Source organism: Sebastes fasciatus, chromosome 12 (assembly GCF_043250625.1).
Source record: "Sebastes fasciatus isolate fSebFas1 chromosome 12, fSebFas1.pri, whole genome shotgun sequence".
NCBI classification, from domain to species: Eukaryota; Metazoa; Chordata; class Actinopteri; order Perciformes; family Sebastidae; genus Sebastes; species Sebastes fasciatus.
This window is the reverse complement of record NC_133806.1, coordinates 15,127,847-15,142,485: the sequence shown is the minus strand read 5'-3', so window position 1 is coordinate 15,142,485 and position 14,639 is coordinate 15,127,847. Positions and strand designations below refer to the sequence as shown.

The 14,639-nt window shown below is 46.4% G+C and overlaps 2 protein-coding genes across 5 annotated transcripts in view; both read left to right on the top strand.

Moving 5' to 3' along the window:
- The window catches only part of grin2db (glutamate receptor, ionotropic, N-methyl D-aspartate 2D, b), an 88,973-nt gene extending 75,300 nt beyond the window's left edge, over positions 1-13,673 (top strand). For all 3 annotated transcript variants that reach the window (XM_074653434.1, XM_074653433.1, XM_074653435.1), the window contains 2 exons: positions 5,120-5,355; positions 6,976-13,673. In XM_074653434.1, coding sequence (XP_074509535.1) covers positions 5,120-5,355; positions 6,976-10,173 — 3,434 coding nt within the window. In that variant the 3' untranslated portion in view covers positions 10,174-13,673. The remainder of the gene's footprint in view (positions 1-5,119; positions 5,356-6,975) is intronic.
- Positions 10,470-14,639, top strand: part of prkcg (protein kinase C, gamma) — a 36,647-nt gene continuing 32,477 nt past the window's right edge. Inside the window, exon 1 of one of the 2 annotated variants that reach the window (XM_074653437.1) lies at positions 10,470-10,609. The gene's annotated coding sequence lies outside the window, so the exon portion shown is untranslated. The remainder of the gene's footprint in view (positions 10,610-14,639) is intronic. The other variant, XM_074653438.1, reaches the window with a different exon arrangement.

Genomic DNA, 14,639 nt, shown 5'->3' with positions numbered 1-14,639 from the left:
AGATTTACACTCATTACAGATTAGCTGATACTGACACAGAGAGTGAGGAAAAAAAGTAACCTAAAAGAAACACCTGAACATGTGATGAGTGCACCGAAGCAAAAAGAGATCAGATAATTGGATAATTGATAGCTATGGGAGCATTATTAGTATGCTGTCTGTCTGCTGCACACACTTGTGTCGAGGATTAATCCATGGGAGGACGGCTGCTTGTTTTTGACAGAGAGAATCTGTTTTTAGCTATAAGTACACTAATGCTTGATTGTCGTTTTACACAGTCCGCCACACACATTTATTGTCTCAATCGGATGCTGCTTGTTTGGCTTTTCCTCGTGTTTTAAATCAGCTTTGCTTACGGCGTGGCGGACAAAGCCCTTTAGCCGTTTCTTCTGGCACGCGGACACTTTAGCTGCTTACACACTGATAATGCCAATTTGATGCCAAGATCTATTAAATAAGACCGCCGTCTGGAGCTGAATACTTGGACCTGGGAAAGGATGTGTGTGTGCAAGAAAAACAGAGAGTCCAGACAGCCTTGACATGCTATGTCTGTTGTTTCTTTTAATTCGTGGTACACCCCCCTTGTCCTTGCTTCTGTTCTGCCCTTAACGTCAGCTGTGTACACTGGATGGATCTAGTTACAGGGTGGTGTTGAATGCTGAGGGTTGTAGTTGTAGGCAGGCGTTATTGGAGTGGATTACTAAGGAAGAGGATTAGTTTGTGTGGATGTGGAGGGAGGGAGTGGGGGGGGCTCACATTCAGCGTGCCCTCAAAGGCTGCATCTCAACAATCGCCCTGCGGCTCAAGGACTCTGCATCACACCTTCAGCCGGGCTAAATCATGTCACAGTGTTACATCATTATTATTGTACCATGCCAGGTTGAATTATATCATTTTACAACCGCATTAGAGGGGCACTAGAGAAGAGTCCGCCACTGCTTTGTCAACCCCGCGAGTGTATTGTTCTCCTTGTTGCTGCCTCTGGTGATTCATACCACGGCTTTAAGAGAAGGTCCATTGATCTCACTACGACTTGTATCCTCATAAAGGCAAAACTGCTGAGTAGCAAGATTTCCTTTCCCCCCCCGCTTATCAGATCCACTTGTATTTTTTGCATAGTATCAGGATTTTGATTCCAAGAATGTATTATTCAGTGAGTAGATATTTAGCTGGGTTTGCAGCTCTTGGCTGGCAGGGTGCTTTTTATTTTATTTCATTTTTTTCCAGAAATCTTGCAATGAATGCCGAGAGGTTTGTCATGTTGTGATAAAAGCAGGGGTCATGGTTTACTGCTCAACAACTGTGGAGCTCAGCATCTCTGGACATGTCTGGCATCGTGCCACATCTGGCAAAATGCAGGCATGCACTCAGGCACTTTCACATTTCCATACTCACGCACACACACAAATACAGTTTCCTTTATTAAATAATGTCTTTGTGGTGCATGCCAGCTCTGTGTTTGCAGCGTGCCAGCTCTACCTGACCTGACCTGCCAGAAACCGACAGAGGTGGAGTGTGGATTTGACACACCTGTCAGATTTGGCAGGCCTGAGCTGGCTGCGACTGAGAGGTAGAGACAACTGCCATCACAAAGGCCTAAGGGAGGGAAAGAAACCGGTGCCGTGAGAAACAGTCGGGATTGTAAAAGAGGGAGACGAAGAAGAAACCCGAGATGAATCACTGGAAGTCAAATGGCAGGAAAGCCAGGAGATGAGACTTAGAGCTTAGAGAAAGGATTCGACTGGGGCTTGTGAAGTGGAGGACAGACATGAGACTACCTGTTTATCTGTAGCCTTCACTAAGACACTTGCTGTTTTCACATCAGGCTCCTGTTTGGACACACAGCTGCTACTGAAGGTCAATGACACCGTTAAATCCTCTTTGCTCCGGAGTTGAAAACAGACCTTTGTGTCTGGGAATGTTATGTGTGTATGAATGAATCTGAGAGGGGAGTTGTTACCTGAGTCTGCCAGTGGGCTGCAGTAGCACTGTGTCCATCTGTTGCTGTAGCTGGAGGCCACGGCTGATTGGCTAATGATGTTCTACAGGAGACACATTAGCCAGATCACACAGATGACTGAGTCGGCTTCATCTGAGCTACGCAAGCACGGCTAATGATGGCACAAATGAAAAGCCAGAGCTTGAGTTTACGCAGAGCGGTGTGGTGTTGCGAGCGGATGCGCGACTTTAGCAGTTTTACTTAGAAATAGTTCACAGACTGTACAGTAATATGCAGTAAAATGCAATTTTCAGACCTGGTTATTGCTGTGCTGCTCATCCTGCTATTAGTGCAGCAGAAAGCTCTCATTATGAGTTCTGTTGGAGAGTACGGCTCTTTAAATCCATCATGAATCATGCGCTGTATCTTCTGGCTGTCCATCACTATGGTTACACCAGCAACCCGAGCAGCCAATCACAGGTTGAGCAGGGCAGCTCGGATTCGTTAGACCAGTGAGATCATAAATGAACAGGCAGAGTGGTAGTGGGTAAAGCGGTCTTGCCTGGTTCTCCAGGTAGGTTAACAGATGGGAATCTTGAATCCCCCCGAGCTTACCACCTTGATGGAGATTCTGACCATCCCTCCAGCACAATTAAATGATTATGATCTTCTCCCTCTGCCTCTGTCTCTGTCCCTTACCATCGTCTCTCTCTCTCTCTCTTCACATTTTTGCCTCTTTTTGTCTCCTCTCATCCTCTTCAAGCTGAGGAGTGTTCCTGCTGTTTGTCATAATGACACAATCTCAGCCTCTCGTCCTCCATCTCTGCTTCCCTTGTACCAGCTCCCCCTAACTCTCTCTCTGTCCCTTGTCTGTCTCATTTCCCCTGATGCGTTCGTGGACAGAGAAAGAATGCTGCTCCCTCTCTCTCTCTTTGTCGCCCCAACTCTCTCATCACCTCTTTCCCCCCTCATCTGTGCTTGTTCAACCTATCCAACCATCTCACGGTGGCTCCTGGTCTCCCCTTCTCCTCCTCTCCTCCTCTCCTCATTTACTCCAGGTTACAATGTTGAGATTAGGTTGTCTGTGCCATTTTACTTCTCAGTGCTACTTCATTGTTTTGGACTCTCTCTCTCTGTCTCGGGCTCCTTCCTCTTTGTTACTTTGGACACGGTGCTGCTTTTTGTATACTGACCTCTGACCTTGACGAGTCACCTTGGATAATGGGCAAACAGCAAGCAATTCTGTAGACCTGTACTTTAGTGCTTATTATTAGCCTTTCTCTCTCCCTGTGTGTCCCTTGTCACTATCTATTGCCCCCTCTGTCTGTCTGTCTGTGTCTGTCTGTCTGTCTGTCTGTGTCTACAACCTTGAAATAACCCCTAAACCCCACCCACCTTTAATTCTTCACGTATCCAACGTACCCTTCTCTCATCTCTTAACCCCTTTATGTCTTGTCTGGTCTTGTCCTACTTTATTTGATCTTTTTTATTGTGCATTTCAATCCTCTTCTCCTCCCTCCACTTTCTATTTTTTCTTTCTTCTTCTACCTTTAAAGGTCACATATTATACTCCATTTAAACTAGTTATTATAGGTCTCAGACACCTCCAAACCATGTCTCTGAAGTTTTTTTTTCAAAAAAACAATCAGATCATGCATTCCAGCATGTCTCTATAACCTCTGTTTCAGCCCATTTCCAAAAGTGCTGATTTCTGTGTCTGTAGCCTCTGTCTCCTCCCACTCTGCTCTGATTGGTCAGCGTTTTCTGTCAATCAAACGTCCTCAACAACAGCGTCACCCTCCCCCTCCCTCCCGAGAGAGAGAGAGAGAGAGAGAGAGAGAGAGACGAGTGGAGAGATGGCAGCTAGAATAAAGTTTATAAACCACTTTAAAGTTTATAAACCAGAAACTTCACCCAGCGCACGTTACCGGAGGAATCTGATCAGAAATCGGCGACACATGATGAACATCTGCGGTCCAGATTCCAGGTTTTCCTGACGGTTTCTCTCAGGTAAATAATGCTGTTTATATCTCTGTTAGTTAGCTCAGTGTTTACCTCATGCATCAACTCTGTAAACCGTAAACATACACTCTGTTTTACGTCTGTCTTTACAGATCCATCTGTGAGAAATGACCGACAGAATCATCCCAGAGGAGAGCAGACAGCTGAGAGCAGACAGCTGTGAGCAGACAGCTGAGAGCAGATGGCTCTGTTTACATGGAGATACAAAGCTAACCCGGTAGCATGTAGCTAACCCGTTAGCATGTAGCTACATGCTAACGGGTTAGCTACATGCTACCGCTATGACACGGTGTGTAAACACAGCGACCATCAGGGTGGAAAATAGAAGATGTGAAACAGTAGTCAGTTCATTATTTCTGCTAAAAGATAAATGTATGGAAGATCAGAGTAATGGTATATTATTTACAGTAGGAGCTGTCTCTGTGTTACCATGACTACAGACCACCGGAGCTTAGCTTACCATAGTTTACCAGAGCTGAAGACTTTCTCCTGTACCATGTTAACATAACTAACTAACAGGTGAGATGATTACAAATGCTGTGAATAATTAATATTGTCATCTGTCTACTCAAATAAAGTTTGACAGTGAAACAGAAATGTGTTGTGTTGCTTACAGTCACTATTTACTACCTGTACTCTGCTACATGCATGACATCAAATATATATAATATATAAATATCATCTGTTTAAACAGTGTAATTACATAAAGCCTTTGTGAAAGAACATGTTATATTTAGATGATGGGAGTACATGAAGCCTGTTCTGCTGGTTCTTGCAGACTAACTGTAGGAGCTACTTTGCTCAAGTTCGGTTGAGGAGGAGAGACAGTGACGCGCTGTGGGGCGGGGTCAGCTACTGAAGGTTCTCTCTGGTTCGACCAGGAAACCCTCACGTGACTTGCATTCTCTAATGACGTCAAGATACAAGGAAAAAAGCGAATTTTTTTTCTGCACCCATTTCCGGACAAACGGAGGAGGAGAAAAAGAGAGGATGGTCTTTTATGATACTATGGTGGCCTGTAGACACACTGGGGACAGATATTGATGTTTAAAAGACATGGAAAAGTGCATTTTGCATAATAGGTGACCTTTAACCTCTTCCATTTCCCTTTTCCTCCTTCTCTTCCTGACCCCCCCCCCCCCTGCACCCTCTTTCCAGATGAGATTGAGATGCTGGAGCGCCTCTGGCTGTCCGGTATCTGCCATAATGACAAAATTGAGGTGATGAGCAGTAAACTGGATATTGACAACATGGCTGGGGTCTTCTACATGCTGCTGGTGGCCATGGGCCTCAGTCTGCTGGTGTTTGCCTGGGAACACTTGGTCTACTGGAAGCTTCGACACTGCATGGCCACCAGTTCTGGCAAATTGGACTTTCTCCTCGCAATCAGCAGGGTGAGTGTTTTTGTCTCTGCGTGTGTGTAGTGTTTTTCAGGACTAGCACACAAAATGTCTTACTGTTTTGCAGACATTCTGAAAAGGGTTTTAGTGAGGTTGTCCTTGACCAAAGAGATTCTTAGTCGACTGACATTCATACGATTTTGTCGACTAATCGATTAGTCGGTTAATCGACCGATCTGTAAAACTGAGTTTCTCCACAAAGAGTCACACAAAAGCATCACTTTAAATCTGGTGTTTACCAGAGATGTGCTCAGCATGAAAAAACATGAAAAATGATTAATCGTCTAAAGAAATTTTAGTCGTTTAAGATCAAGACGATCGATTAGTTGATTAGTTGAATAATCGGCGAAGAGGTTGCAGCCCTACAGTAGGTTTTAGTCTCTCAAAATTGTATATCCACATTTCCACTGCTAATGTTTTAACTTTCACTAGGGCTGGGCAATATATCGATATTATATTGATATTGTGATATGAGACCAGACATCATCTTAGATTTTGGATATGTTAATATCGTAATATGGCATAAGTGTTGTTTTGTCCTGATTTTAAAGGCTGCATTACAGTAAAGTGATGTAATTTCCTGAACTTACCAGACTGTTCTAGCTCTTCTATTATTTGCCTTTACCCACTTAGTCATTATATCCACCTTACTGATGATTACTTATCAAAAAGCACCAATGGTCAACCCTACAATATCATCGCAATGTTGATATCGAGGTATTTGGTCAAAAATATTATTATTATTATTATTATTATTATTAATTATTATTATTATTATTATTATAGATATTTGATTTTCTCCTTATTGCCCAGCCGTGACATTCACCCCATTAAAGCCCTTTTTTGTGGCAACCACTGGGTTTTCCTTCAATTTAGTGCACTGAAACTACGCCACGCTATAACAGGACAACGTGAGCCACAATACTGTGCATGTAACCATGTCCACACACATGTGTAAGAACATGTGTGTGCCTGTCCGTGTGCCCTTATCTGTTACTGGATTCGAGTGTTAGAAAGTGTGAGGTCCAGGGTCAATTCAATTCCACTCAGTCAATTCGGGAGATTAATTGAAATTCAATTCCGCTCACACCCTGGATATCCTGTTCCTTTGACAGTGACCTTGACAGAAGCAGCCCACACCATGTGATTATTGTAGCTACACTGATGATCATTTGTTTTTTTCACCACTTGTAATTTATGCATTTATGTATGCAATTCCATTAACCAAACAATGCACAACTGTACTATAAATAGGAATGGATGTTTATCTGAAAAATAGCAATCTTGCAGTTCTTTTGAAAACTGGAACTTATTTGGATTTCTGTTTTATAATTTCCATTCTCATCCACTCCCCTCTTTCTCTGTCCCTCTATCTCTCAAGTGCATACAGTACTACAATGTCTGCTGTACATGTGTGGCATGATATCTGCAGTCTGCTGCATCTATGTTTTATACATGTTTTGCCAATATACAGTGATCCTGCACCATTATCTCAAAAGCAACATTTTTCATAATTTATCTTATTTTTCATTTCAGGAAATGCTGTTTATTCTGTTTTATTTCATGTGAGTAAACTCTGACTCTTTGTTCTTGATTTGTGCTCTCTTATCTCAGGGCATGTATAGCTGCTGTAGCTTTGAGGATGAAACAAAGCCAGGTGGAGCTAAGACCTTGTCCACTCATCACCACACTGCGATGGTTACGGTCCCGTCACAGCCACATGTTGTCTCGACGTCTATGACCAATCCAGTCATTGCCATGGCGCAACAGCAGCAACCACCGCAACAGCAGCAACCGCAGCCCGTCTACAAAACACCTCTACCGGGCTCTCCTCCCACCGTGGTGCATTCTGGGACAGCACTGGGTCCCTCGAACACCCCCATTGCTGGTGCACCCCTCCCTTGCTCCACCTTCCTGGCCCGGCCAGACCGCAGACTGGCTGTGGTGGATCGCTGGAGGCTGCCCAAAACAGCTACAGCCACCAACCCACTGGCTGTAAGGGGGGCCATCACTGACATGGGACCCTTTGCTCAGAAAGTCCCACCAAACTGGGCTTCAACTGCTGGAGGGGGTGGGGGACTTGATGGCTATAAGAGATACTATGGTCCCATTGACCCTGAGGGACTGGGGCCCTGCATGGAGCAGCAGGCAGGGTCCCAGACCCCCAAGACTATGCCCAGGGGCCACCCCCAGCCCCCTCCAGCCAGTGTGGCCTTCTATTCAGAGAAGGGCATGGACCACGGGGTGGGGAAGAGGGTGGTGGGAGGTGGCAGCGGAGGTCAGGGGAAGGGGGCCGTTAAACCTCTGGGCACTCCCAGATTGCCTTCTAAGAGTCAGGCCCCTCTGCCTCCTACACCCCCGCTGCCACACCCCTCTCCCCCTCTCCCCTCATCCTTCTGGAGGAAGCGTAGGCCTAAGAAGCCCAAAGAGCCTGGAGGGCCACTGTATGAGAACATTCTACCACTGGGGCGGAGGGGAGAGGCACGAGACGGAGTGAGGGAGGGAGGAGGGAGGAGGGCACGCCCCCTCTCTCCCCCGCTCTCACTTCCTGTGCCCGTACCCCTCAGCCCCTCTTACACCCCTCCTTCGCCCTCCGCATCTTTGCACTATACGTCCTCCTCGTCTTCGTCAACCACCTCGTCTACATCCACGTCCTCATCTGGCTCATCTTCGCGCTCCACCTCTCCCACCTACTCTTACAGCTCCTCCAGGAGCACACGGGACAGGACTGGAGGAATAGACGGAGAGGATGACGATGACGACGAGGAACTGACCGAAGAGTCGAGCCTCCTCCTTGGCAGGGGGAGGGAGAGGGAACGCTCAATCATCCGACCTCGTTCCTTCAGCCACGGGCGCCTGCCACCACCCATACCCCCCAGGAAACCACGCACATCCTGGGGTGACAGAGAAAGGGAACGGGAGAGGGAGAGAGGGGGAAGCCAACTGTCTCAGCTCCAAGAGTGGTGGGCAAGCTGGAGTGAGAGAGAGAGGAGTGGAGCGGGTGGAGATCCTGAAAGGCAAAAAAGGGAAAAGAAGAGGAGAAAAGAGAAGGAGAAAGAGAAGAAGAAGAAGAAAAAGAACAAAAAGAGGAAAAAGAGGGAAGAAAGGGAAAGAGAGCGAGAGAGAGAAAGGAAGCGGCGAAAGGTGAAAAAGAAGAAGAAAAAGGAGCTGAAGACAAAGAAAAGGAAGAAATCAATTGGGGGAAGACGCTCCGAGCCAGAGGAGGGAGATGTAGAGCCAGAGAGGGAAGGGGAGGCAGAAGGAGAGAGGGAAGGAGGAATACAAGACTACTCCTCCTTCTCTGCCCAGTATCGTAGCACATTTGGGGAGAAGGGACGGGATTCGTGGGAAGGAGATAGGGAGAGAGGTAGGAGAGAAGGAGGAGATGAGGGCAATGAAAGGGAACAGGAGGACAGCAGCAGAAGCAGGGAGAGGCGTCCCAAATCCTCACACTCTCATTCCAGACATCGTATCCCCAATAAGCGCTACCCCAACCTCAACAAACTCCCCGCATCAGTCAAATTTTGGGTGAATGGAAGAGGAGATGATTCTAATACTCCTCCAACATCCCTCCATCCACTCCTCCCATCCTCCAAGCGGAGGAGAAGTGGAGGGATGGAAAGAGACGACAGCGGTAGAGTCGGAGAGCGACGTCCCTTGTTAATGCATTATGAGAAAGATAAAGCACAGACGAGAGAAGGGCTTTCCTTCCCTGAGTGGGACTCTGAGGATGACGAGGATGATGAGGATGAGGAAGAGGAGGAGAGAGGGAGGGAGCGGGTGGGGGGGAGGCGAAGGAGAGCAGGTAGGGGGGCAGTGTCTGAGTCAGAGAGGGACAGGGCCAGGGCTGAGGACAGTTATTCAGATGAGGGCTCGTCAGGGGAGTTTGGCCGTTTTGAAAGATACTGGGAAGGGGGGCCAGGGGGAGGCAGCTCGGGAATAGGAGGCATAGGTGGAGGAGGCTGGTTCTTTGGCACCTACCCCTCCAGAGAGAAAGGGGGCAGTGTTAACAGTCGGGATGATTCCTTACTAGGAACTCGAGCAGAGGGATGGATTGGTGCTGATTTCTGGGGTTCAGGGCCAGGAGTAGGTTGGGGCTCAGGGGGAGGGAGTGGAGGGCTCGGCTCACAGTGGCCGCCGCCCCCCGCGGCCTTCCCTCCACCTCGGAGATACTGGTCTATGGACAAGATCCCTGTGAAGGGAGAGAGAAAGTGGAAGAGTGGAGGAGGGAAGAGCAAGGGGCGAGCTAGGGACAGAGGGGATGAAGCAGGACGGGCCACCATGTGTTCCTGTAGCCTTTACCCCCAACCCCATCCTTACCCACACCCCCACAGCCGCTCGCACGCCTCACACTCCAAGAGAGGAGCCACGGCGCTTTCCCACAGCCAGGAAGAGCTTCTCCCCCACTGCCACAGCTTCAGCGGGGGTTCCCGCCCCAAGCCTCTGCCCCCAAAACCAGATCCCAGTCAGGCCAAATCAGGCAGCCAATCTAACCTCAGCCTCAGCACACAGCCCACAGACCATCCACCTCAGCCGTCACCGTCGCCACCCCAGCCGTCCATGTCTCCCACCTCCCTCCCGATGCCCATCCCGCCTCCACCCTCCACATCCTCTGTCTCACCACCAGCAGGGGTAGGGATGGTCGGCCAGGGCCAGGCTCAGGCCTCGGCCAGTGCCAAACTCCAGTATCAGAGACTGCGCTCGGTGCCACAGCCACGGAGGTTCTACTCCCCCCACCTGCCGCTCAAAGCCAAGAGCCTGTGCTCACGCCGAGGGTCGGCCCACTTCTCCAGCCTGGAGAGCGAGGTATGACAGGGGGAGAGGAGAGAGGGAGACGTGGGAGCGAGCACCTCTGCTGTTGAGAACCGTGGTGCCATGGCAGCTGCAGCCAGGGATGACACCAGAGATATGGCTGCCTTGGTGACCATAGGTGATCAATTAGCGACCATCACTGCGGGAACTAATATAGACAGTAGTTCTACTGCTGGCACTACTCTGTGTGAGAGCAACGCCGCCGCCACCCGCTCCATCGTACGCGTTCTCGTGAGGGCGACAGTGAGACGCCACACAAGGGTGAGCTACATCCGTTTGGATGGTTCCCACGACGACGAGAGCGAAGGCGAGACTGCATCACCGGGGACGACAGCTCCCGAACTTCTCCTCCGCTCAGAATTGAGCTTTGTGATGTCATCCTCGGTTCTCCTCCCCTCCCCGAGTCACAACTACGGATAAGAGTAGTCTCCAACTTGTGAGTAATGATGTCATATTTGTACACACAAACACACACACATGCACGAGCACACACGTACACACAGATATATGCTCAAAACGTCTCCCTCCCTCTGGCTATGAGAACACACCTCGGTGGGATGTGGAGAGACCCACTCTCTCCCAAAAGATGCCAGTGTTTGGTCAATAGACTCTGGCTCCCTGTCCTCATTGGCTGTTTGCTTTTGAACCGGATTGGTGGACTGCTTCTTGGCGTTGGAGAGACTGCCCCCTCTTCTTCCCTTTTGTAAATCAGTTGATATGAAAAGCAATGCAGTCAGCTCTCTCATGCACTCTGTCTGCCTGATCACCTTTCACCGGGCAGTGAGGACAGTGCTATTTGTTTGCCCTTTGACCTCCTTTGACACCATCAGACCCATCTAGCTCTACCCCAGGACCATCCACGTGATGTCATGTTTTACTAGAAAACTCTTTTAACCAATCAGATTGAACAGGAACCTCCTTCTCCTCCTCCCTGTCGGAGCTTGTCATGTCACCTCTGGTCCAGCCAGAGCTCGAACACAGTTGAGCATCAAAAGTATTTGAACAACAAAACTGAACTTTAAAAAGAGAAATAACAATAAGAACAAAAAAGACATGTAGCAGATTTTCTTTTACGTCTGTCTTTTCTTTTCTTTCTTACTCAGACTTTTCTCCCCCATGCCCTCTTTTTTATTCTCTCAATATATTTCTCTCACTGTGTTATTAGTGTTTTAATAAAGAGGAGGCTGGATGTGGCTAGTGTTGGAAGTGGGAATGATTCAATAGCAGTGCCAAATTTCCACTCGACAGCTTTTTAAGCGAGATTGGTTTCCAAGTAATTTGTTTTCATAGAGAAAGCACCATCTTTTCTTTCCACATGTGAACATAATTCACCATCATGTAAGTGGATCAAGGGGATGATTGGTGCAATATCTGTAATTGGCACTAGATGGCTGCATAATATTCAAATAAGCTTTGGAGACAATTGTGCAAGAGGCTGGTGGTTAAGTTTAATAATTGTAGCTACGAGATACTGAGGAAGGGGTGTGCAGCTATGAACTTTATTATTTTTATGAAAGTGGCCGTCAGGATTTATTCAGAGGAAGAATTGAAATCAAGTGCAGCGCGTTGTAAAAGCTCTCTTAGGATATTATTGTATTTCACTACTACAGTATACTGTACCTTGGCTGAGATTGTAGATTAAGGATTATATGAAGCACAACGTTCATTGTATTTTTCAGACACGCGTGCCACAGTTGTAACTGCACAATCTATAGGTACACTTGATGTTAACTAATGTTGCTATTGTGGACAATAAAATTCACTGTTACCAAGGTTCAAATAACAAAGTACCACAGATACTTGTGCTGAGGAAATGTTCTCGTACTTTGACTATTTCCTTTTCAGAAAATAAGACTGAACGATGATACTGTGAATGTTTAGATTTGAGGTGCATATACAATAGCTGAGACTTCACTGAATGCAGTCAGTAATAACTCCACGATTATCAGACGACTGTTTGACTTTGAGCAATATTCCCACCTTCAATGTGACAGCGATGCAATGGCACTTCTGTTTGCATCTGAGACATTGTAATTGTTTTTTTCCTCATTTTGTTTCAGCCAGAGTCAGATGTTCCACACCTTCACTGATTTTCTAATCTAATTTGGTCAGATGTGATCGTAATAAATGAGTTAAAGTCCACAGCACCTGGCTCTGGCTGACCAATATGAATACGAAATGCTATGTGTTCAAAGGGAGAGTAGTGTGAACTGTAGCATTGTACCTTCTGTGAGAAGCCATCTACTGTGTAACCTGTGCCAATGTTGCCAACATTGCAATGCATTCGCTCCATTTTCACGAGGTCAACATGTCCACCTCATTTCTCACACTAAGACCAGCCACAGCCCAGCTCTTCTTCTATTGTAGTTGAATGTAGCTTTGACATGATGTAGCAAAAGAACACCTACTTTTAGACTTTGTAGCTTTTTGGATGCTGTTGATAATGGCTTGAAGGAAGGGGGTTGGGGGAGGGGGGGTGTTGACCTGCTATGCGAGGGACTGTGCGTTGTGTTTGTGCATGTCGTCACAGATCGAAGGGTTAGTTGACCTTCTCAATTCCCCTTTTTGCCTCTCAATGAGGGCAGACTGTACCTTTTTATCTGCACATGGATTGCTTTGTTTTCTAGGTCTGCGTGGGGCAATTTCTTTTTTTTCAATCTTTGTTTTTAGGGAAATGCTTTTGCCGTTCCCCGTCCTTTTGGAAAGCCCCAGAATCATTGCATGTTTAGCTGAATGAAATCAAAGAGATTTGTGGTGGGAGGGTTGTGTCGCTCAATTGTAGCAAATGCTTAGGACCCAGGGCAGCCACCTTTCAGCGAGGTAGCACGCTCGCTCTACTCTGCACCAGAACAGTGGAAACCACGGCAACAGTTTGACTGCTTCCTGTGTAGTAGAACAAAGTCATTTTCACCCAATCAACAGGGCTTAAACCTGGTATGTCATTGAGCATTATTGATTTCTATTGAGGCGCTAATACTTAAGTCTGTGACTGCATGAACAGAAGTGACTCTTAAAAAACCCTCTGGCTTATTTTTGTTTTTATTTATTTTTTATTTTACGCTGATAAAAAAAGAATATATTAAAATATACTATGTTTTTGAGAATGTACCATGTTATACTGTGATTTAACTGAGATATTTTATTGTATTCAATTTATCATTTGAATTCTATCATTTATCTATAAAGAAATATATATGTACAAATAAATATATACATATATATACATACAGGTATATATATATATTAGTTAAGTTTGGTATATTTGGAGGAAGTGTTAGATGAAATAGTTTTAAATGTTTTAGCTTTGTAGCGATTCTAGACACTGAAATCATTTTTGAATTTCGATTCCTCCTATATGACTGTGAAGACATTAGTGCCTGTGACAAAAAAGACAAGTAAAAGTCTAAACTCTATTCATCTGTATCTACTATAGCTATCAGTCTGTCACTCCTCTCGTACTACCTAACATTACGTTTTGACACATCAGTATGTTTCTCTCACACAGTCTGCTGTCTCTTTTGCTTTCTCGTCTGCCGTTCGTTCTCCTGGTTTTCATTAACAAGCTATGAGCATCCTCCACCTCTCCTCTTTTTAAAGTTTTATCATACGCCGATCACATCACTTTAATTAACCCACCCATTGACCTTTTGCTTTCCTCCTTTGATCACTTTCTTTTTCAATCAGCTCATCCCTCTGTCCGTCTCTCACTTAGCAAAAAACAGAGACCAGTAGATACTGTGTTCTTGCTCCTTTTGACTGATTGTTGATGATGCTGATCAATTAATTGATTGATGAAATAACTAATGAACAATGTTACTATTACTGATGTGACTGAAGTGTGTATCTGACGACCATGCCACTGTAGCAAGTCTGGGCTGTACCACACCACCAGCGAGCAAATGAGGCCACAGTTGCTATGGCGTTGCCATGGCATTTTCATGGCGTTGCCATGGTGTCCTCTGCACCGCCACCACCTGGTGCCTGCTGGGTAATATAGCATAATGTCCTTCACTTTCCCCCCAAAGCACTGGTCAAAACCTGCTACGTTCCCCCTCTGCTCAGTTCGGACCTTAATCAGTGGAAGGTGAAATATTCAAACGCTCACTTTGGAAGAGAGCTGAGGGGCGGCGTGGTGGCGAAGTGTCTGCTGTCTATGCTGATCTAGACTGGACTGGTTTGGCTTGAAGTGGCTATGATAAAGCGTTGATATCATGTTGATCGCCTAATCTTTAAATCATCAGTTTGTGCTGCCCCGCATGTAATCCCAAAAAGCTCCATATCACTGATAGCCTCAAACCAGTCAGGACACAAGTGTGTTTCTGTGTATTTCTACTATTGAATGTGTGTGTTTTACATTGAGAGGGTACATGCCATTTACTGTGTGTATTGCATGTGCGCCAATCATTCGTAGAAGCCCACTGCAGCATGATTTTGTAGTACTCTCCTTCCCTCTTCCTCTGTTTTTC